Genomic DNA, 23876 nt, shown 5'->3' with positions numbered 1-23876 from the left:
AGGTACCCACCAATATTAAGCATAATATACTATTAAAGAACCGATGTCTTTGATTTAAGCTTAACTCGTATTCATTTCTACGAGTGTAATAATTAAAAACAATTACTTAAATAAATAAGTATAAAGTATACAGATAATGCGTAATTATAAAATCGACTGTGCGCCATTTGAGTCGATCGAATAATGACAACGCGAATTTACGCGATCCCGGGGCAGTCTCGGCTGTGCGCAATTATAAACACTGGTAAATGGGAGGAGCTAAAGGCCGCCGTGCGCCGCCGAAACGGCGAACAGCCTCTTAATATTATTATGGTATATTTTAAGGTATCTATTGTACAATAGCCAACAGCCATGTTATGATAATAATAATAATAATACTGTACAGTTATTAAATTATTACGATTCACGATCATACATAACATGTCAACATGTGAGTTGTTGGCAACTATTTACATTTTAGGAGGACAATGGTATGATAGATGTCATGGCCCATGGGCGTAACTTGGAAAATTTTTATGGGGGAAATACTTTATTTTATGTCGATATACCGTATACTTAAAGATACTTAGAGACTAAATAAACTCAATAAATATATTTTGCAAAATATCAAAAGGGACAGAGTTGCCCCCTCTCGCCCTCCCCCTAGTTTATGCCTATGATAGATGTAATCGTCTTCAAAAATGTTCAAGTAAAAAATGTAAATTTAAGACGGCAGAAAAAAAATGTTAGGTATTCTAAATGTCATTACAATAATAATACTGTTCCAACAAATAATGATAGGTATACCAAAATGATTTTTTTCTTTTATAATCGTGATAAATTGTTGGTAGTGACTAGTGACACCCAACAATTTTGTTTATTAATAATAACAATTTTATTTTCTTAATTTATTATAGTATATTATATAAATTATTATAAGTGATCGAATTTTTTTGAATAGTTCAATTTATTATAAAATAACATTAACAGGTAATGTAACAAAATAACCATATTTTGGATAATTTTTTCTACATTGTCCATTGAAATCGAACAGTACCACATGTCTAGGAAATATGTACATTGCCTGATAGTACACGTCTTTTCCCGTAATATATTAATTATATATCGGACGTTCAAACAAATTATTCCTACTGAATTTTCCAAAGTACTTAGATAAAATAATCCATAAATGTACAAAAATGTTTTGAAAAAATCTATTTCACAATGCAGCTATTAAAATATAAAACTCTTATGTTGGGACTACTATCGCTCATCGGAACTTATACTGACAAGGTAAGTAATTTTAACGAGAACTCGTTGATTTCGAATTTAAACGTATCCCGCAAATTTAATTCTAATATATTTATTTCTAATTAAATTAAATTAAATATTTGTATGACTTACACTTTCGATGAGTTTAGGGTTACTCATAGGATTACCTAATAAGTAAAATAATCTGTGCCCCAATAAAACGGCCAACATCGTTAAAACTTTCAAACCATACATTACATTCAGTTCGTTGTCTTTGTCGAATTTAAACCATGTTCTGGTCGACTCAATAAAAGAAAATATTTTGCAAAATGAATTTAAACCTTCACCTGTTGATAAAATAAATATATTATACAAAGTGGTAAAATAAAAAAATAAAAATAAATTGCTATGAAATGATTATCACTTACTACTCGTAGTTTCTTTTGAATCATTACAGTATAATATTTTTATACAATGATAAAACGTTGTGCCGCAACAAATCAAAAAGATCAGTAAAAGTATAGCGCTGAAACAATAGGTATAATATTATTAATATATTATTAATACATACCAATAGTTTTAACCATATATGTACTTAGTTATTTTATGCGTACAATTAGTGGGAGGGAAAAATAGTGATTAATAAATATTTATAATTATTTTAATTAAATTAAATATTTTTCAAGATGATCGAGTTAAATTTCAAATGTGTTTTTTTCATTCATTGTGGCATTCTACATAATGTAAATCAATTAATATTGTAGGTATAATATTATGATTAATTTACATATCAATATTTACGTTTTATAAGTGCCACGTTTGTTTTTTTTTGCCAAAATCGATTTTAAATTTGTACTCATTGTAGGGTCAAGTGCAACAAAATTGTACAAAAATGATTTGCTCAAGTTATTTATTATTATACAATATCTTCATGCCAGATACCTAGAGCCACTATAACAATAGTGTTATATATTATATGTGTGTGTATCATGAAGACTATTCTAATCTTCATAGTGTGTATATAGCATATATTATATACTAATACTATAGAATACATTGCTTGTTCTTTAGGACGAGATCGAAACCGGAATTAGCAAGTGATTAGCGAAAATGTGAAATACAGCTTTAATAACTTTTTCTCATTTATAAATTATTTTCCTCTGCTTTTAATGGTTTTTGTTTGGATCCTAGTTAGCTTACCTTCATTTCAGTCGTGTGATTTATTAATTCGTACATGCAAAATGCCTTTACAATCACAGTTAAGACACAACCAATTGAAAGTCTGATTATCTATCCGAGTACCCGACAAATTTTAGACGCTTTGTTTATTTATTTTTTTTTTATCAAAAAAACTAAAACCCTTAGATTTCCCAAAATTTAAATCAAATAACGCAAAATGTGATTGCCTCGTTATTCAAAATAATTTGGATATTTTATTAGAAGTGATAATGTATTATAGTTATTAATAGTTATTAGTTATTACTACATAATAATAAACATATTATGTCGGATAGGTAATTAAATTCTAGCATAACCAGATTTTATTATTACGATTAATTATATATATATATATATATATATACACCTATCTATTATTATACACTTTGTTAAAATTGTAATTAATATCAACAATATTATTTAACATATTTTAAGAGAGAAAATTGTTAACTTAAAATAATTCAGATTTCTAGGTATTGTGAATTGTGAATTATATGTAGACATAAAATATTATCATATAATTGATACTTATAAATAACCTGGTCAAGTAGAAAGGTGTGTCGTAGGGATACATGTCTCCTTTGACAGTGCACATTATCGGATCTACTCTTACGATGGCCTTGAAGTTCTTTGGTTTGAATACCGTGTCCAGTGTATTTTGCAACGTCGTTTGTAGATCTGATGCTGAACAAGAATTTGGAATACATATTCCTAAATTCAAAATGTTTCTTTGCACTTGATCAGGATAATTGCCCCACTGAAACAGTAAAATATCCAACAATTAATATAATATCATATACAGAGCATGTTTATTCTTACATGTGGCCTCCGTAAATAATTAATTTTCCAAAATGATAACTATTACGAATATATAAAAGATTCACAATTCAAATTATAGGTAATAAAAATGAAAAATTCAAAATAGTTTAGTTCACCTAAAGTTAATTAAAATTAAAAAATTGTTTTCTTGTTTTCTTGTATCTTAAAAATTTAAATAGTCAAATGTCCAATATTACGGATAATAGACATGTTACGGTAAAAAAAACAAATTGTATTTATAAAACTTAAGTTCTACCGACTACTGCCAATAAAGTCCGATATCGGTTTAATTACCTATATAAAAAAAAACTAAATGCCCTAATCAAATGTTATGAAATAAGTAATTGAAAATTATTTTATTTTATTAATAAATAACACTCTTAATAATTCGGCAAAACGATAAAAAATAATTGACATATGTCCATTAATCCGGTTTTTAATAAAATCTATTTTATTATTTTATTCTTATTAAAAAACAAATAACTATAGATTCTTGACTACTCGCCAAAAGTTTATATTAACATTTTCTACCCATCTATGTATACCTAGGTAGGTATACAAAAATGGATTTCTGTCTGTCTGTTCATCTTTTATGCATTCCTAAGCGACTAGAACGATTGCGACGAAATTTGGTACAGAGATGTTATAGACCTATGTGCAGAAGATAGGCTAAGTTAAGTTAAAAAGTGATAGGCCCAACCCCAGGAGGTATTCAAACAGACATTTTGAGATATACTATGGAAATTTTTGTTTATAGAGATGGTTGCTATTAGTTTCAATAATAATTATTATTATTTGTGTCCATGGTACTAAACATTTTTATTTTAAAATAGATTTCTGCCCATTGTTTGTTGCCATGGAAACAACCATTTCATAGCTACTATTTATAAACAAAAATGTCTGTTTGAGTATCTCCTGGGGTTGGGCCTATCACTTTTTAACTTAGCCTATCTTCTGCTCATAGGTCTAATATATATCTGTACCAAATTTCATGGCAAGCGGTCCAGCCGTTTAGGAATGCATAAAGGACAAACAAATATACAGACAGAAATCCATTTCATAGGTAACGAATATAACACACAGTTTGAAAAACATACACAAGAAGTAGGATTTTAAACTAGTGGTATAATAATTTTTGAAATATTTTATACATTTTGAGCAATTTATAGATAAGACACTAAGTTAGATAAACATTTTAATGATTGTTTGTATTTTTTACCTCCCAATTATTTTAAGAAGTATTGGAGTTTTTCCTTTTTTGTCCTTCTAAAAGTACCTACTATCTAGATCAAATTTTAAGATTTATTTCACTATATTAAACATGTATTACACACACAAAATAATTAAAACTAAAAGAACGCGCATTATTGTAAAGTTATCCAATGCGTAGAATCTAAAAATATGTATAATAATAATATACGTAATCATAAACTGTTGAAAATTGATTGACTGTTGATAGGTGCATGATGTATAGTATTGTATATTTATATGTAGGTATCTTATACTACACTGTTATACAAAATTTAATTTGTTCAAACATCTCTATTGTTGTTTATCAACAATAGTATAAGTTCATGCATATATATATTTTATTAATGCGATTTATTTATTTACGATACGATTATGGTGATGGGTAACGCACAACAAAAATTCACGGATAATATATTATGTTTTACTGCTATAGTGTATGAAACAAATTTTAAAAAAAATCTAATTTTAATTTGGTTGCACGATTTAGACTTTTTTGTTTTTGCAATATTTACCTATATTAAACTTTTGATTTATATATTATTTTAAGTCTTCGTGTTTATAATTTAGTTTAATGCTTATATTATATAACTCACTAATCATGTTCAATAAAATATAAATCGTCAAATCGGTCAGTAATTTATACCGATTTTTGCCATTAAACATTTGAAGGACTCAGTTGTGTACTATATGGTTTGGCTATAGGTTTATAATATATTGGATTGTGCTATTTTATGTATTTTATATTGGCGCTATAAAAATTCTTTAATAGGTAAATAATACTTGATTAGGTGCACATACTCCGAGTACTGTTTTCCACGCATTTTTGTTCCCGAAATCGTCCAGATCTTCCGTTCTGTTGAAATTGTAATCTCTGTCTGTCGGAGGGATTAATTTTATTTCAGATAAGCAATATTGTCCAATTACTGGATAACGTACGTCCACGCATTCGTCGTAAATTCCCATGTGGTATGTGTTGCCTGCTAATATTCCAATCGGATATCGGTCCCAGGATTCTGCCACTGAAAAATAATGGTTCAAACTTCTTACACACGTTTGTATGATAAATTACGAGATACTCATAAGTTGTGATACACGATGTATTAATATAATAATGTTATGCAATTTAACGACTCTTTACCGTACGCCTATAATAAATAGGTTTCTCCAAAATCCTGCTGATTCGTTTATTCATAAGTTGATGCGTAAACCTTAGATTTAAAAGAGAGACTGAAGAATCACTATAAACGCCTATTTCTTCATCAGTCGTATAATATTATTATTTAAGATACTTGAGTATAAAGTTTAACTAAGAAAAACCAAAGAGAGGATATCACGACAACGTTAAAAAATACTCCAGAAACGTCGCTATTTCTTAAATGATAGTATGACCTTACACTTTAGACGATTTAATCTTTCGTACACTTTATTCGCAATTACCATTAACACACTGTAAATCACTGCAGAATCAATGGAGAGAAAGTGATATAAAACGATTCAGGCTTAACAAGGTTAAAATATTAAGAAACAACATAAATTCCAGCTAAGTATTTTTAGATAAAACCTCTTGTTAAAAATAATAATAAATTCAATTAGTATTTAATATCATTCAGGAATCCAATATTTTATAGTTGTGTGAATATCAGTTATAAAAATACACTTTTGTATAATGTGATATTATATTATTTACCTTCAAATTTGCAAAAAAATAAAGTTGAATACAGGTAATAGGTATGGAAGTATAATTATAATTTTAGCGTTCTGTATTAATATTATATTTCTGGATTTAATTTAAATTTTAAAACTTTACATTTTTATTATAAAAATATTGGCCATATTGAAGGCAAAACCACCGGTGCAGCTAGGTTACTGAGATAAAATTCCGAAAATTATAATTTGTACTATAGACTAAAATAAAATGCCACATCTCCAACAATAGTATATTATGCATTAATATTATTTTTTTTATTTCTTCATTTTTTTTTTCAAATACCTATTGATAAGACTTATCTTATCCTAATTATACATAGAGAAGAAGTTTGTGTATATGTTTGTATATTATATACTATAATCATATAATATATAACTATGAACTTATAATGTGATTATAAATAAATAAGTAAAGTAAAAAAACAATTTAAATAATTCAGAAATATTTCGGAGATTTAAAAAAATTCATTATTGAAGAGATAATAAAAGTTATCAAAATGAATTTTTTCATTTTTTTGTATAGCATATTACCTATTGTACAGAAGATTCACCATAATCGTGGAAACCCCGCTATTTCTTCTTTTATAAATTTATTCAATTTTTAATTGTTTTCATTTTTAAGAATTCCCGAGGACCATTTTGTCAATACTTAGATTTTTAAATAGTTAAAGAAGTATTCTATGCAGTACTTATTTCTTTATTTCAAAAGAGAATACCATTTTTCATATAAATTGATAAATTATTATTAATCAGTAGACCTAAAGATGTTTTTGAAATTTGAAATTTATCTTGTATGTATAAATTTGGAGAAGTATAGTGTTGAAGTTATTTAACATTGTGTACTAAGGATAATAGCCAATAGGTCTATAAAAATGTATTAGAAATACCAAAGAAATATGATGATTTGAAAATGTTTCTAACAATTTTTTTTATCTATAATTATTTCATAATTTATAAAAATTATCCTGGTATAAAACAAATACTAAATTCAATATTATGGTTTTTCTATATTCTTATATTCTTATAAAACCACTTTTAAGAAATATTATATACATTTAATATCTGAAATACTAATCGCTAATTTAGATTTCTCAACATTTAAAAAAAATTAATTTACTTAACGATACTATGTAGTTAAAACAGTTGATTATCATTTCCAACTCATTTACTCAGTTAAAAAATGTATGTTTATATCACTACAAGAAACTTATAAAATGATATAAAAAGTCTAAATAGTTGAAAATACGGTGCTTAGTTTATAACTATATAATTAAAAGCTCCAAAAATCAGAATTTGAATGTATTCATTATTTAAGTAAAAATATAAATGAGCATATTAGGTGAATGATCGAGTCTAATTTTATATTATACTTGATTAATATGATTATTCTTATCACAGGTTGGAACCACTATTCAAATTAAGCAGTATAATTTTATTTATTTTATTTTTAAATTTATAAAGTATTTACAGACCAAATTTTAAACATATTAAATATTTTTTATAAAACCAATTCCTATTCTCGGAAAATCGAATGATTAAATGATACCCATGGTGTAAAGAAATAGTCAACGAATTAAGTGGGGAATTTACCAACCTAAAAATTATACACTATCTGGAATCATATGACGATCAGGGCCGTAACTAGAGGTTGGCGACATGGGCGTAATTGAATTGAATAAAAATGTTTTTTTTGTAATTTGCTTTTAAGACTTTATTGTTTAAAAAATATGGCAGTATTTTGATTACAATTTTACAAATTTACAAATTTTTTGTAATTAACCTTATTACGTAATAATGTAATATTATTATACCTATTTATAAAAATTATAGATACTTATGAAATAAAACAAAAAAAAGCGTCAAAATAAAATTTTCCAAGGGCGCCACGAAGGTAGTTACGGCGCTGACGACAATTTATAACAAACTGGTTTTGAAGTGTAAAGAATATACAATTAAATTTGCTTATTGATTGGTATCAGATGAATTATAAAAAAAGTAAAGTGAATAATATTTCTGTAAATTACCAACGACCATAGACCAACACACAATTAAAGTTTAAACGCACACTTAATATTATGTTACGTTAAAATTTTAAAAATGTTCAATAAATACCTATGATTAAATATTAGAATCTTCTACGACAATATTGTTATTTAAATAAAAACGCAATGTTCAATCAGTTACCATGATTTATTTTCTGATAATTAAACCGAAGAATTTTAATGTATTAACACCTAATTATTTATATTATTATATTTATAATATTCATAATATTGGTTATTTTATAACCAGGCTGAGATCGTGAACGTAATATTTTAAGCTTATAGAAAATGATTCAGTAGCCATAAATACATATAGATTATAGGTGATAAATATTATGTTAAATTAGAATTCAATGATAAACCATTTTACTATTTTAGATATACATAAAAAAAACGTGATTTTGAGCGAGTTTTTTATCGGGCGTCAGTCGTGTCCGTCAAAAAACTTGATTTTCGTTTCCGGCAAGTATCGTTTCCGCCAAAACGAAAAGGTTCGATTATCGTTTCCACCAAATCAATTTCTACAAATATGTCTTAATTATAGTTTGAGAACTGTTTAGAGTTACACAGTGTAATTAAATATTGATTATAACAATTATAAATGCCTATAAATAGCATTAAGCGAAATATTTTGAAAGTTTGAAATCATGTAAAGAAAATGCCAATCTAAATAACTGGCGAAATTTTCAAGTCTCTACAACTTACACTGTTTGAATAATAACAAATATTTAAAATCGTTTGAGGATAATTAATAGTTATCGTTACGTGATTTCGTAAAAATTAAAAATTCAAACATTCATAAAATTTTTCCTATAATACTGTTTCGAGTTTTCTCTATAGCTATTTGAAGGAAAACTTATGGAAAAATTAGTATTAAATTTTTTAACCTTAAATATGAACACAAACATTTTTATGATTTTTCAACAACATAATTACTTGCAAATTTTCGAGATTACGACATATTTCATAAATTTTTAATTTATAAAAATTATCCTGGTATAAAACAAATACTAAATTCAATATTATGGTTTTTCTATATTCTTATATTCTTATAAAACCACTTTTAAGAAATATTATATACATTTAATATCTGAAATACTAATCGCTAATTTAGATTTCTCAACATTTAAAAAAAATTAATTTACTTAACGATACTATGTAGTTAAAACAGTTGATTATCATTTCCAACTCATTTACTCAGTTAAAAAATGTATGTTTATATCACTACAAGAAACTTATAAAATGATATAAAAAGTCTAAATAGTTGAAAATACGGTGCTTAGTTTATAACTATATAATTAAAAGCTCCAAAAATCAGAATTTGAATGTATTCATTATTTAAGTAAAAATATAAATGAGCATATTAGGTGAATGATCGAGTCTAATTTTATATTATACTTGATTAATATGATTATTCTTATCACAGGTTGGAACCACTATTCAAATTAAGCAGTATAATTTTATTTATTTTATTTTTAAATTTATAAAGTATTTACAGACCAAATTTTAAACATATTAAATATTTTTTATAAAACCAATTCCTATTCTCGGAAAATCGAATGATTAAATGATACCCATGGTGTAAAGAAATAGTCAACGAATTAAGTGGGGAATTTACCAACCTAAAAATTATACACTATCTGGAATCATATGACGATCAGTGCCGTAACTAGAGATTGGCGACATGGGCGTAATTGAATTGAATAAAAATGTTTTTTTTGTAATTTGCTTTTAAGACTTTATTGTTTAAAAAATATGGCAGTATTTTGATTACAATTTTACAAATTTACAAATTTTTTGTAATTAACCTTATTACGTAATAATGTAATATTATTATACCTATTTATAAAAATTATCCTGGTATAAAACAAATACTAAATTCAATATTATGGTTTTTCTATATTCTTATATTCTTATAAAACCACTTTTAAGAAATATTATATACATTTAATATCTGAAATACTAATCGCTAATTTAGATTTCTCAACATTTAAAAAAAATTAATTTACTTAACGATACTATGTAGTTAAAACAGTTGATTATCATTTCCAACTCATTTACTCAGTTAAAAAATGTATGTTTATATCACTACAAGAAACTTATAAAATGATATAAAAAGTCTAAATAGTTGAAAATACGGTGCTTAGTTTATAACTATATAATTAAAAGCTCCAAAAATCAGAATTTGAATGTATTCATTATTTAAGTAAAAATATAAATGAGCATATTAGGTGAATGATCGAGTCTAATTTTATATTATACTTGATTAATATGATTATTCTTATCACAGGTTGGAACCACTATTCAAATTAAGCAGTATAATTTTATTTATTTTATTTTTAATTTATAAAGTATTTACAGACCAAATTTTAAACATATTAAATATTTTATATTAGTTTTATATGGGTTAATACAAAAAAAAACCGGAATTAAACGAAATTCAAACATTTGAAAATAAAATCCAACGTTCCATCACCAATGACCTATAATATAGATGACGATTTTACCTCGTTATTGAATAAGTCGCTGTAATGGATGTGTTAAATTTGAATTCAAAGATAAATTATTGCATAAGAAAAATGATTCTTAGCGAAGATAGTGAGCCTAGGTATATTAATAAAACGATATAATATATCTTTATTATATATTTATATGGTAATTTATTTTACTATTAGTAATACGATAGGTTAAATTAATTTTCATAGAAAATAATTGCATATTATTAATTATTATAATAATTTATTTTCACGTGTATTTACACGGATCATCGTTATTACATAAACATTGTTAATATTATATAAAAATAAAAACAATCCAAAGTTCCAAATGTCTAAAAATATCTTAAAAAGCTCTAAAATCAGTTGGCCATTTTAAAATGTATAAAATATATATTACTTATATCATAGAACGATATAAAAATGATACTCGATCACCTGATCGATGGTTTACCCAAGTTACGGAAACGTACTGACGCGGAGTTTAAGGCCATAATTTCCTAATTCGGGCAAACCACACAAAGTCGTAGTCTTAATACATACCATTAAATATAATCTGCGAAGTTGTCATACTATTCTTGATGAAACCATTCACGGATGTATTTACTTCACGAAATTAAATAATTCAATGTATTTGGACATCAACAGCAACGAGTTTTAGTAATCGAATATGTTATATGACTTGTATATTATATTGTCCATTTTATTACCGATAGGTACCAAAAAAGTAATAAATACAGAAAATAAATTGCAGTATTTTGAATATTATCCCATATATATATAACATACAATAAGTCCAAAAAATATGAATTACAACAATAGACAAAAAAAAAATAATAATATTATATATAATATGTATATTATTATAGTTAAATACTCTCGGGAGCCGATTTATGATTACCGAATAAATGTATTTGATTGGAGACCGTTACGTATCAATCAAAGGCCGTTTTAAAATTTAAAATGAGATGAGTTATTGGACAAGGTACTAATGGTAACTAATCAAATTTCACATATTGTCCTAAATATCTTCACAATATATCAAATACATAATACTTTTTAATTCGATTCCTGTTATTTTAAAAATAATTAATAAATCATTTTATTTAAAAACATAAATAAAGAAACAAATCTGTAAAATTACATTTTTAAAATTGATTTTAAATATTATCTAAAATTAAGTAACAATTTACTAAGTTAGAGCTGGGTTTTTTTTTAATATCTATAATAATATTAAATGTATTTTTATTAGCAAAAATAATATTTTTGATTTGATACTGACATTTAAAAATAAACTTTTTTTTCAGAATTATAATAGACGTATTACCAACCTGTTTAGTTAATTATTTAATTAATTAATTTAATTAATAATCATAGTTAATACTAATATAACTAGTTTTAAATAGTTCTGAAAACTTAACTATAAAAATATACACACTACAAAATATAACAAGATGATCTTTTGGTGAAGTGTTTTTAAATTTTGCCAACTTAATATTATTATTTTCAAAAATGAAAAACATAGGTTAGTAAATTTTTATTTAATTTTGATATGATTCTTTAAATAAAAAAAACTTAATTACATTATATGTAATTACTATTATTATTAGTGTTTGAAAAAAATAAATTTAAAAAAATGCATTAAAAGTCAAATTGCACAAAAATATTTTTGCCGTAATTAAATATAATTACTTATAATATATACTGATTACACAATTTAAAAAAATAATAATTGGATTGATTTTCCATAGATATATTAGGACATAAAATAGAACAAATCTATACCATTCAATAATTTACTATAGTACAGTTGAATATTACACAATCAGAGCGATTATACTCACTTCTGACCGCCCAACTTGTGTGATTTCGCAAATGTCTATCGTACAAGTTAGATTGGATCCGACAAGCGGAACTTCCGACGTCCCGAACGGTGAAGTTGGCGAGGGCCTGATAAAAAAGCTTGGATATCCACGCTTCTGGCAGATCATCAGCGACAACCACTTCGGGTTGGACTTGCCCATCGGATGATCCGGCGGCCAAAAATATCGCGAGCAATCCGACGGCAATCGCGATCGACATACTGATCTTTACGATATAATATATATATATATATATTTTTTTTTTATATGTTTTGTTCTCTGCACCGCTGAAGATCGTTTCTCTATATTTTACGCTGTTTAGATTATATTATAATATCACCGATGAATTTTCTTACGCCTGGTACAATAACTGTAACTGCGGTAAGAATAAGCACAGATATACGGCGGACAATACTCGGTTATAAATTTAAACACTCGTATAATATTATACCGAAAATCGCATCGACCTATTTATTGTATTGCAAATTATTGACAATTCTAATTTACGACCGCGGCGGGCGTTTAAAAACAAAAAAAATGAACTGTCGAAAATCTACTTAATACTATAAAATGCGTGCGACACTCACAATATTATTATGATTTGTCACACGCGCGGTCGTAATGTGTGTGATGGAATAATCTGTAATGATGCGCTAATAAGTAAATCTATCAATACGAGTTTGTCTACGGCAACAGGTAAGTGGGCGGAGTTTATCACAAAGTCCCGGGATAAATTGCTCGAGGAGTTTATTTTGCCAAGATCACCGAGACATTATGCACAGGAAATACGTACGCAGGAAGTTTCGCGGTAAACCCAATTATTCAGACAATTATATGTTTTAAAAACCTATTAAATAAATGTGGCTATATCTTAAAAATTATAAAAAAAAAATAGCTTTTTAAAAATACAACAATAATTATAAATTCTAATATTTTATTTTAAAACGCGAAATTATACAGATAGATATAATTTAAATTATAAAATAAGTAAAAGTTAATAAAACATATGAAATGAACAATTACCTATATATTTATACATATAGATATATAAATGGTATAGCTTATTTTGGAACAGTAATATTTGAAACCAAACTAAATGTTTGACGTAAGACGTTTTTAATAATGAAAACAGTAAATCGCTTTTCATGTGTAACCTTTGCATCATATATTTTACAAAACTATTACTCCCATCCGAAGAAAATATAATATTTTCACTATAATATCATATAATAATATTGATGTACTTTATTTAGTTTTTAAATAATTACCAATGGTAGCTTATTTACCTCGGCTAATGATTATTAAAATAATATAATTTTATTAATGTTTCATAGCTACAGCTAGAGCACATCTGTGTGATTTCAACTTACAGGAAAACAATACACCACCATAATAATATTATTGTCAAGTAGTCACCTGCGTCAATATAGTATAAGATTCGAATTATAAACATAAAAATGTATGGCATTTTGATTTTTTGCTACAGATATTAAACATTGAGTTAATGCTAATATAGCTTTATATTGAAAAAAAACAAGTTCTCGAACATTTAAACATTATTATAGGTACCTATACATACTAATAAACTATCCATAATATTAGAAAAAAGTAATAACACATTAACAACAATTATTTTTTAATCTCGCACATCATTTATATAATTATTAAAATACATTAAAATAAATCGTAAACCACTTTAATAAATACTATTATTATTTCTGTATGCACAAAACAAATATTATCACTATAATATGGTTACACTCAGGAAATTCCCATCTTATAGGTAATGAAACGATTTATAATTAAGATTTACATTTGGATTACGATGATGAATACATTTAACTAAACATTCAAATAACCGAGGTGTAACAAAATAAAATATTTAAACATACATCGTTGAATTCACTGAAAGTAGCAGGGGTGGATCCAGAAATTTTCTAAGGAGGGGGCGCAATAATAAAATATTTTAATATAATTTGTATTTATGTCATAAAATCATATTTTTTATTTCATTTGGGGAGGAGCGTAGTCCAGGGTCAGACTGGCGTCAAAAGGGCCAGTCTGCAATCTAATCAAGGGGCCCTTAGGTAATACTAAAAATTGTTAGCTGCGCTTTTTACTTGTTAATTTTTATATTTTTCACGAGGACGCTAAACTCACATGTGTTGTCTTTGTCTTACTAACATACATCATAACAAATTTGCATTCAGCAAAACATATTTTGTGTTGTTAGATTTAATATTAGAGAAAATTTATCTATTATCATATTTAAAGGTAAAAATATTATCTAGAAAATGACAAATTCTCAATAAATCTAATATCAATAAAAGATATTATGTCATTTTCATATTTTAGTAAGTAATAGAATCAAACTGTAAAGCGAATTGTTGTAATTTATATACCTATAATTAGTGTATTTCTATATCAATAGTTGTTAGAAGTGAAGTTTTCGTAATGCAATTGCACTATTTGCAGGTACTTAATTTTTTATAGAATTAAAATTTTTTAGTATTTCGTTGCATCCATCACATTAGATTTAAATGGTGATTTTATTTTATAAATATCGATATATTATCTGAGTTAGATGCTAAAATGTTCGTAGGTAACTTTTATATTGTATCTACATAATAGGTAGTCTACGTAATAATAATAGTGTGGGTTAACTGAATATAATATACAATTACGTAATACAATACTTCTTATTGATGTATTAAAATAAATAAAATGAATATTTATTATTTTATACATTATGATACACGATAAAAAATATTAAAATTATCTTTTTTGAGTAGGTTGTACGTATATTTATTTATTTAATTTAATGAACCAAAATTCTATATAGGTAGGTACCTACAATAAAAAAAAAATACAAACATTGACAGTTAAAAATAGCACTTACAATATAAAAATTAAAAGGTCATTGAGATAGTAAATTAATGTAAAATTTAATTAAACAACATTATTTAATATGAGAAAAACATTAGGTAACTATAACTATCACTATTAGAAGTTAAGAAATATAGATAGGTAGATCCTGAGGCTAACATTATTATAGCTTATTGAAGAACACTAGCTGGGGAAGAATATTAATCTTTCAATCACAATTAATTAACAATGATGAGAAATAACAAATATGTACAACTTCATTTCTAGAATAAAATTGGTGAAGTATACAACCACTTGGAAAAACCATATATAGTCATATAGGTATAGTGTATTTGAAATCTGCAGTATTCACATATTATTAGAGTTTATACATTTTTTAATAAAACACCATTTCATTAATTAAACCACAGATACTATAGACTAATTGATTTTTTTTTTTGGAATAGTGGATGGAAACCATAACACTTTAATTACATAACACACAATTTATTTGATAGTTTGTATAAATAATATGGTAAAAATAAAAAAATAATAGCGTAATATATTATGGAATTTTTTTATTTTCAAATCAACTGTTTTAGTATATTCAATTTATGCAAGGTAGATATTTAACATTTCCTACTTTTTTTTTAACTAAAAAAAAACAAATTTTTTCATACAGAATAAAACAGTTATATTTACCCTAGTCTAATCCATCGTTTAATAATTTTATTGAATGGCGCTTCGACTACTAAGTATAATGGTAAGGCAATCAGATAACACTTAAATGTATCCGTTATCCAATTGTCAGTCTAAAAACACATACAATGTACCAATAAGTTCCATGTCACATAAACGTTATCCAATAGAAAAAATGGATTAGGTACTATATATCTTACCAAGGATTTTACCGAAAGGTAAGACGGCAATCTTAGTGAACTCCGAGACACCATAATGACAGTGATGTTTACCATAAAAACTGAATACGAAAGTCTTCCCAAAACCATTACAAGTCTGTTGTTGAGTACATGTCTAAAGGGGCCTGTAAAATAATACAGCGTTAGAATAAATTATACCTATCACTTATTTATAATTACGAATTACGGAAGTACATTATGCAATAGGTATATCTACTTATATTATATGCATCGTATGAATTTAATTCGTTCGTGGTGTATAGTGTATAATAGTTAAGCATTAAATGATTAAATACCTAGTTGAATGTTGTTTTATAAAAAAAGATACGTTTGTAAATGTTTAATGTAAAGTAATACTATTGATTATAAATACTATTATTTATAATCAATGGTAATGCCAACGATGATGATAGTTTGTGACGTCAGCAGATGGCCAAGATAAACTGTACGGGTTAACCCTAATATTTTCGAAGGCCCTATATCGGTATCCTATAATAATAATCACTAAGAATAACAATTTATGAATACAATATTCACTATATTATATTATTATTATTATTATTAAATCATAATAAATAAAGAATGGCTTTCATATTATTATTATGTTTTGTATTAGTATTAACAATTGACCTACGAATAATTTACAAAAGTCGATATCGTTTACTATATTTTAGTGATGTGAGTATTAACCATTTTCGCACATTAGCTCCCTATAATATCAGTAAAACAATTAAGATCTATTTTTATAATCCAATTTATATTACCATAATATCCAAACGTGAAAAAGCAAATGAAACACCACATGCACAATACCGTCAACGTACAATTATTGACGACTTTGTACAGAGCATGTTCCAACGGATAATAATGTCTCTGCCAAGTGTAAAATTTAGTACCATAAAGCTGAGCACTAATACAAATTACGAAAACAATGAAAGTCCCGCCATAGACTGTGATCTATGTACAAAATTGATGATGTTAAATTTTTTAAATATATTAATTTGTGGGTAAATAGTAAAAATAAATACTTACGCGTGAAAGTATTACTTTTTTTTCTTTCAACTTTTCTACGATAATGCTCGTAGCTAAACCACTAAAGAACGGTGTGGCTCGCATATAACTTAATCTGTACGACTTATTTGAAGACATGAAAATTCTAAAGTTTTCTATATAACTGAAGTAAGTTTTACATTTAATAAGTAAGTTATTTTCTATAAACACCTAGTAACTATATAATCTATAATTTTATTAGTCAAATCAGGTTAAAATCATCATGACTCGCTAGTCGCTACAGCGATGGCTTAAACAGATAGGTACCTAGAAATTGTATTATATGTACTAAGTATCTATAGGCTTAAAATCTTCTTATGACACAGTAAACAAGTAATACTATTTAATTTCTAAATATTTTTTATGTTTGAATAATTCACCTAGGTACTGTAGTAGTTGTTCGTGTTTACGATTTCTTAAGAAATTATAAGTACCTTAGTAGTATCTCTTATTAATAATTATAATATTACATTTTACTTACGTAATATATAACATATCTATTCCAAATCTTTTCGTCAAAAACGTTACTAGAAACGGTACGAATAACGACAAACTCAGTATCGAAGCGAGTAATCTGATTCCGTATTTAGTGTTTTTCATGTAAGCGTAAACAATTATGACTCCAATGATGAAAAACTGAACGTCACAAGACACATAATAGTTTACTATGAGACACTGTAATATCAAATTTAGTCATTTAAATTCGACATAAAATATATAAAAATAGTAGGTATAGTTAAATATTCATATACAACCAATTTATAATCTGCAAGTATAATTTATAAAAATGTACCTATGATTATTTTTGTCTATATTATAATATTTAATCTTTAATCTAAACTCTTACATATTCTATAAACACAATAAACACCTTTGACGAAGACACAAAAAGATCAATAAATCCATATTTTATAAAAATCAATTATAGAAAAATAATATTAAGCCACATCTTACTCCATATTTAATATCAATAAAATTGCTTATGAACAACAAATTGGTCCACCAATATTTTTTGCAAATTTCAGATTCTTCCCATATCATCTTTGGCCACAGCGGTCCGTTTCCAAGATGTGGTAAGATATGCGATGTGATTGCCATCATTATGCAATACGCCGGTAACAATCTACAAGATTTAAGACTTTTAAAAATATTAAAAAAAAAAAAACCAGATTCAGTAGGAACTAGGAAGTATTCCCCTCAATACCAAAAAAAAAAAAAAAATGTAAATAATAAGAATCCGTAGAACTGTGTGAATGTATTAAATAAAGGTCACAAACCGAGGTACCTATTTACAAACTGATAAAAATTAAATATTATAATTGATTATGATAATTAATTTTTTCAGATAAATATTGCTTAGTTCGAAAACTTGCTGTGACATTTTATACACATTTAAATTAGCCGTTATAACTTACCTCAACATACGGTTGAAAATGTAATGTATGAATTTTTTTATGAATGATAAATTTTTTAATACCTATTTTTATATTTTAATTTAAATATGTAAAATAGGAATCTAACTATTAATATGTTAACAAAATACTTAATATTTAATTTTTAGGATTGACAAAATTACAAATATTTTTAATATTTTACTATTTCTAACACTCAATCTTTCATATTACACAATACATTTTTGACATATGACCATTCGATTAGCTTACATTCGAACATATGACGTTCGAACAAACCGTATTCGAACTGGTAACCTCCACCCAAAGAAAACACTTAATTTGTTATCTATTAAACAAACCTGTATTAATGTAAAATTAAAAATTAAAAAATTTGAAATGGTGAGTTAAAAGATGTTTTTAAAAATATTAAAAAAAAAAAACAGATTCAGTTGGAACTAGGAAATATCCCACTCGATACCCCCTCCCATATCGAAAAAAATAATAAAAATAATATGAATTCATAGAGCTGTCTGCATATTTTAAATAAAGGTCACAAACCGAGGTGTTAACAAAATGATAAAAATCAAATATTATAATTGACTATGAATATTGATTTTTCAGATAAATATAAGCTTAGTTCGAAAACTTGTGACATTTTATCCACTTTTAAATTAGTCGTTATAACTCACCTCAACATACGGTTGATGATTGCTGAAATAATTTTTTTTAATCCGTTTTCAGATTTTTGAAATGATTTAGACATATTCAGGTACATAAGGAATCCGCTTACAAAAAAAAAACGGATCGACTATATTTCCCAAAATTAATAAACTATCTGGTCCATTTACATATATCTGTAATTGTTGTAGAACTAATTATTAATGATGTTTACTTTTTTAAATTTAATTTTATATAGATTCTGAGCAGAGCTATGATGAATAATATATTGATATTATAATAACAAAAATGATATTTTTAATAACAACATTTTCAACATTTTACGGATATTGTCAAAATTCAAATTCTAAACAATTAAACACTTGTCAAACAAAATTGTAAATTTTTATTTTTAATTAATAAATGTACAATTATTAATTCCAAGTTATGAAAAACTTAGTAATCGATTTTCAACCATTTTACGCATTAAATAATCACTTAACGATATTTAAAAAAAAAATTTTTTAAAAATTGAAAGTTATTAATTTTTATAATAAATAGTTTAAGAAGAGATAGAATATTTTTAAAATTATATTATATTTGGAAAATTATCATATAAACATTATGTATAAAAAGGAACTATCTACAGATATATATATATTTTTTTTGAGTTATCCCAGAGTTTGTTTTGAGAAAACCGAATTTTCATAAAAATTCCTTTTTTATGTGTTTTTACGGGTTATTTGGTAAAATACTAAAAATTTTTAATTTAAGCATCTAAATCTTTAAAATTTCTGATAGTTCTGGTTAGATTCTAAGCTAAATCAAATTTTCTACACGAAACAAACTTCAAAATGAAATATGTAAGTAATCATTTTTTCGAATAGGTACATTTTCGTTTTTACACACTCGGATAAGCATAATATTTTAAACTAATGAATTCATCGGATCCGCTCCGTTTCTAAAAAATAATAATATATGTATTATGTACACTCATAAATCCACTTTAAATATTTAATATCATTTAATATTAGTAAACACAAATTTTAATTTCTAATTAAAAATCTAAACTAAAGCATTTCTGTAGACATACATATTATATAAAGTCTATTATAGATTATGAAGTAATTAACCATTTTTAAGTTAATCAACTTCTGCGTTGAATCGGGTGATTTGTATAACGTAATATATTTTACTTTAAGCTTTAAATTTTAAATACAATGCGCAACTATATCTTATTTCTTATAATAAATTATGTTTAAAATGTTTTTTTCCTTACACTTTCTACAAATTTAGGATTGAATGGATGATTTGAGAATGAATAAAATAAACTGTGACATAATAAAATCATCATCATCATTAATACTTTAAAACCATACAATGAATTCAATTCGTTGTTCTTATCGAATTTTAATAATCCATTGCTTGAATTAATCAATGAAAATGTTTCGCAAAATAAACCAACACTTTCATCTGTAAATAATATAAAATAAATTTTAATATTATACAACAAACAATGCACAGAATTTTGACAAATTTGGTTTAACATATTGTCTGCATAAATTAAAATTATTGTTTCTATTAAATCATATCACTCACTGGGGGTTTCTTTTGGATTTTTATTGTATGATATTCTTATGAAATGATACAATGTTGTTCCACAACAAATCAAAACAAGCATTAACAAAAATATGCTGAAAAAATATAACAACAAACAAATTAACGTGCTTATCTTACACATATACCTAGTAATTGTAGGTTCTATCTTCTATCTTAACACAATCTTATTATTATGTCGATAAATGTGTACTGTTATGCCTGTACCTGTTAATCGTTAGAATTATCTCCGAAACCTTAAACTAGGAAAAAATTGTATGCTTCAGACGTTTATCGACATTGCAAGTATTTTAGATTATGGATATACTAATAATAAAATACAATAATTATTAAACAATAATAATATTGAATGACCTGGTGAAATAGAAGTTTTTATCATAGGGATACATGTCTCCCCCGATTGTGCACATTATTGGATCCACTCTGACAATGGCCTTGATCCCTTCTGGAGAGAACACCCTGTCTAGTTCATTTTGCATTGAAGTCTGTAGGTCTAACGCCGAACATGAATTTGGAATACATATTCCTAAATTCAACCCATTTCGATGCACTTTATCCAAATAATCACCCCACTGAAACGGTAAAATCCTCAGTAAGCAATATTAATTGTACTTCCATAAGTAGTTTGAATAGATAGTAAGTATATTTAAAATAATACAGAATGTGTTTATATTCACCGATCTTATCAACGGTTATATTGGTTATATTTTCTAAAATCATTATGGTTATACATTTATAATACTAAGAGAAATATACAATTTTTATGATCAGAAGTTGGTTTTGTTTACTTAAAAACAAAATAATTATAATTAAGTAGTTCTCACTGTGTTGAGTATATTTAAAATCAGACATAATATTATTATGTATACTGTATAGTGTATATGTTTTATACCTAATATATAATATAATGGTTTGTATTTGTGTTCCTATGTGTTTATTGTAATATAATGTGTATTCAAATTGTGTCATGGACAATTTGAAAGATCAAGATTTAAGATATTATATAGGTGGCCGTAGATACTTTATAATATTATTAATGTACAATTTTTATATTTAAAATAGATTAAATATTTAAAAATGATTAATAGTATTTAGGTAAGTATTTGAATTTACGTACTCCAAGTACAGTTTTCCAGGCATTTTTGTTCCCGAAATCATCTAGATCCAGCGTTCTGTTGAAACTGTAATCTTTGGCTGCCAATGGTTTTAGTTTTATATCAGACAAGCAATACTGTCCTATCACCGGATAACCCACGTCAACACATTCGTCGTAAATTCCCATATCATACCTGTTGCCTGCTAATAAGCCGATCGGATATCGGTTCCAAGATTCCGACACTGAATATTAAGTAAGATTCAACTATATAAGTATAATTTTTATAAGTCAACGGGTTATAATAATATAGTAAGTACATGACCGTTTCTATTAAATCAGAATTTATTTTTATTTTTTATGTTTCTATATAATAATCTATAATAATAAATTTGGTCAATCTAATGTATTATCTGCAGAGTTGAGACTATTAAACTATTATAAAGGCAACAGAAGTGCCAGTTTTAAAGAAATTAAAAATATTAAACAAATCATTCTAAAAGAAAAAAGCCCAAGGGTGAAATCGCCATTTTAATCATCTTTTCTCATTAAACTATATAGGTACTCTGCATCAACATTAAATACGTCATTGTAATGGAAAATTTCGTACTAAATTGATGAGTTTTCTGTCTAAGAAACAACAATTTTAATTTCTATCAATATAAATCGAAAGAAAATAGATAACTCAAAATAAGTATGGAAGCTCAAATAAAAACAAAATATTTTGAAAAAAAAATTAAATATTAATTATATTTATAGATTATTTTATTATTTTATTTTAATTAGGACGATAAAAATCGATTGTGTTGAAATACGGTATTGCATAAGTATTTTCATTTTTCAACTGCAGTTTTTATTTTCATAGGTTTTCGGATTGTTCTCAATAATTATAATAAAGTGCTATGAATTATTTACACTTGCTTATAACATAGTATAGGTATACTATACCGCAGTTGGTCATTATATTATATTATATATAATTGGTACTCACTTCTAACTGCCCAACTGGTATGATTCTGCAAATGTCTGTCGTACATGTCGGATTGAGTCCTGCAAGCAGAGCTGCCGACATGTTTGATTGAGAAATTGAAGAGCGCTCGGTGAAAGAGATCCGATATCCACGGGCCCGGCAGACCGTCGTCCGCGATTCCTACGCCAGGAATACGGTCGATTTGACAGTGCTCAATCTCCACCGAGGAATTTCCATCGATTTTACCATCGGATAGTTGAGTGACCAACAATAGTGTGAGCAATCCGACAACATTCATCGTGACCGACATACGAGTATTAACTTTTTATTATATATAATTTATTTCGACTCCGCACTGTCGTTCTCTCTTCAACGGTCGATAAATGCGTACCCGCCACTAGCTAGGGCACCATTGTAAATTTTCTTTTGCGCACTACAGATTGATAAAAAAAAAAAAAAGTTATCAAACTTGAATGTTTAATATTTTTGTAAAAACATCAAACTTTAATATTTTAAAACGATTTTCATTCAAGCAACTTTTTTTTGAAAAAATACAACTCGATGTACTATAGTAGAATGCGTTAATCGATTGATAGATCATACTCGTACAAATAATTATGTAGTGTTATATTATATGCTTATCGTCCAGTCGTGATTGCCAACATACGTAATTATATGAGTCAGATATT

At 26.0% G+C, this 23876-nt stretch overlaps 2 protein-coding genes across 2 annotated transcripts in view; both read right to left on the bottom strand.

Annotated features, from left to right (window-relative positions):
• Nucleotides 1-16301, bottom strand: part of LOC114128737 (O-acyltransferase like protein-like) — a 20874-nt gene extending 4573 nt beyond the window's left edge. Inside the window, exons 1-6 of the mRNA XM_027993313.2 lie at nt 16192-16301; nt 12607-12852; nt 5317-5537; nt 2988-3205; nt 1659-1756; nt 1384-1577 (exon numbers count right to left, since the gene is read on the bottom strand). Coding sequence (XP_027849114.2) covers nt 1384-1577; nt 1659-1756; nt 2988-3205; nt 5317-5537; nt 12607-12844 — 969 coding nt within the window. The 5' untranslated portion in view covers nt 12845-12852; nt 16192-16301. The remainder of the gene's footprint in view (nt 1-1383; nt 1578-1658; nt 1757-2987; nt 3206-5316; nt 5538-12606; nt 12853-16191) is intronic.
• Nucleotides 16188-23876, bottom strand: LOC114128740 (uncharacterized). Its single transcript, XM_027993318.2, is given in 13 exon segments — nt 16188-16301; nt 16389-16531; nt 17171-17363; nt 17439-17580; nt 17938-18131; nt 18411-18579; nt 19540-19649; nt 19651-19704; nt 20787-20980; nt 21107-21201; nt 21479-21696; nt 22242-22462; nt 23209-23876. Coding segments are annotated over 13 exon segments (2136 nt in total). The 5' UTR covers nt 23498-23876.

This window comes from Aphis gossypii, chromosome 1 (genome assembly GCF_020184175.1).
Source record: "Aphis gossypii isolate Hap1 chromosome 1, ASM2018417v2, whole genome shotgun sequence".
Lineage (NCBI taxonomy): Eukaryota > Metazoa > Arthropoda > Insecta > Hemiptera > Aphididae > Aphis > Aphis gossypii.
Note: the sequence above shows the minus strand (reverse complement) of the source record. Positions and strands in the feature narration are given on the sequence as shown.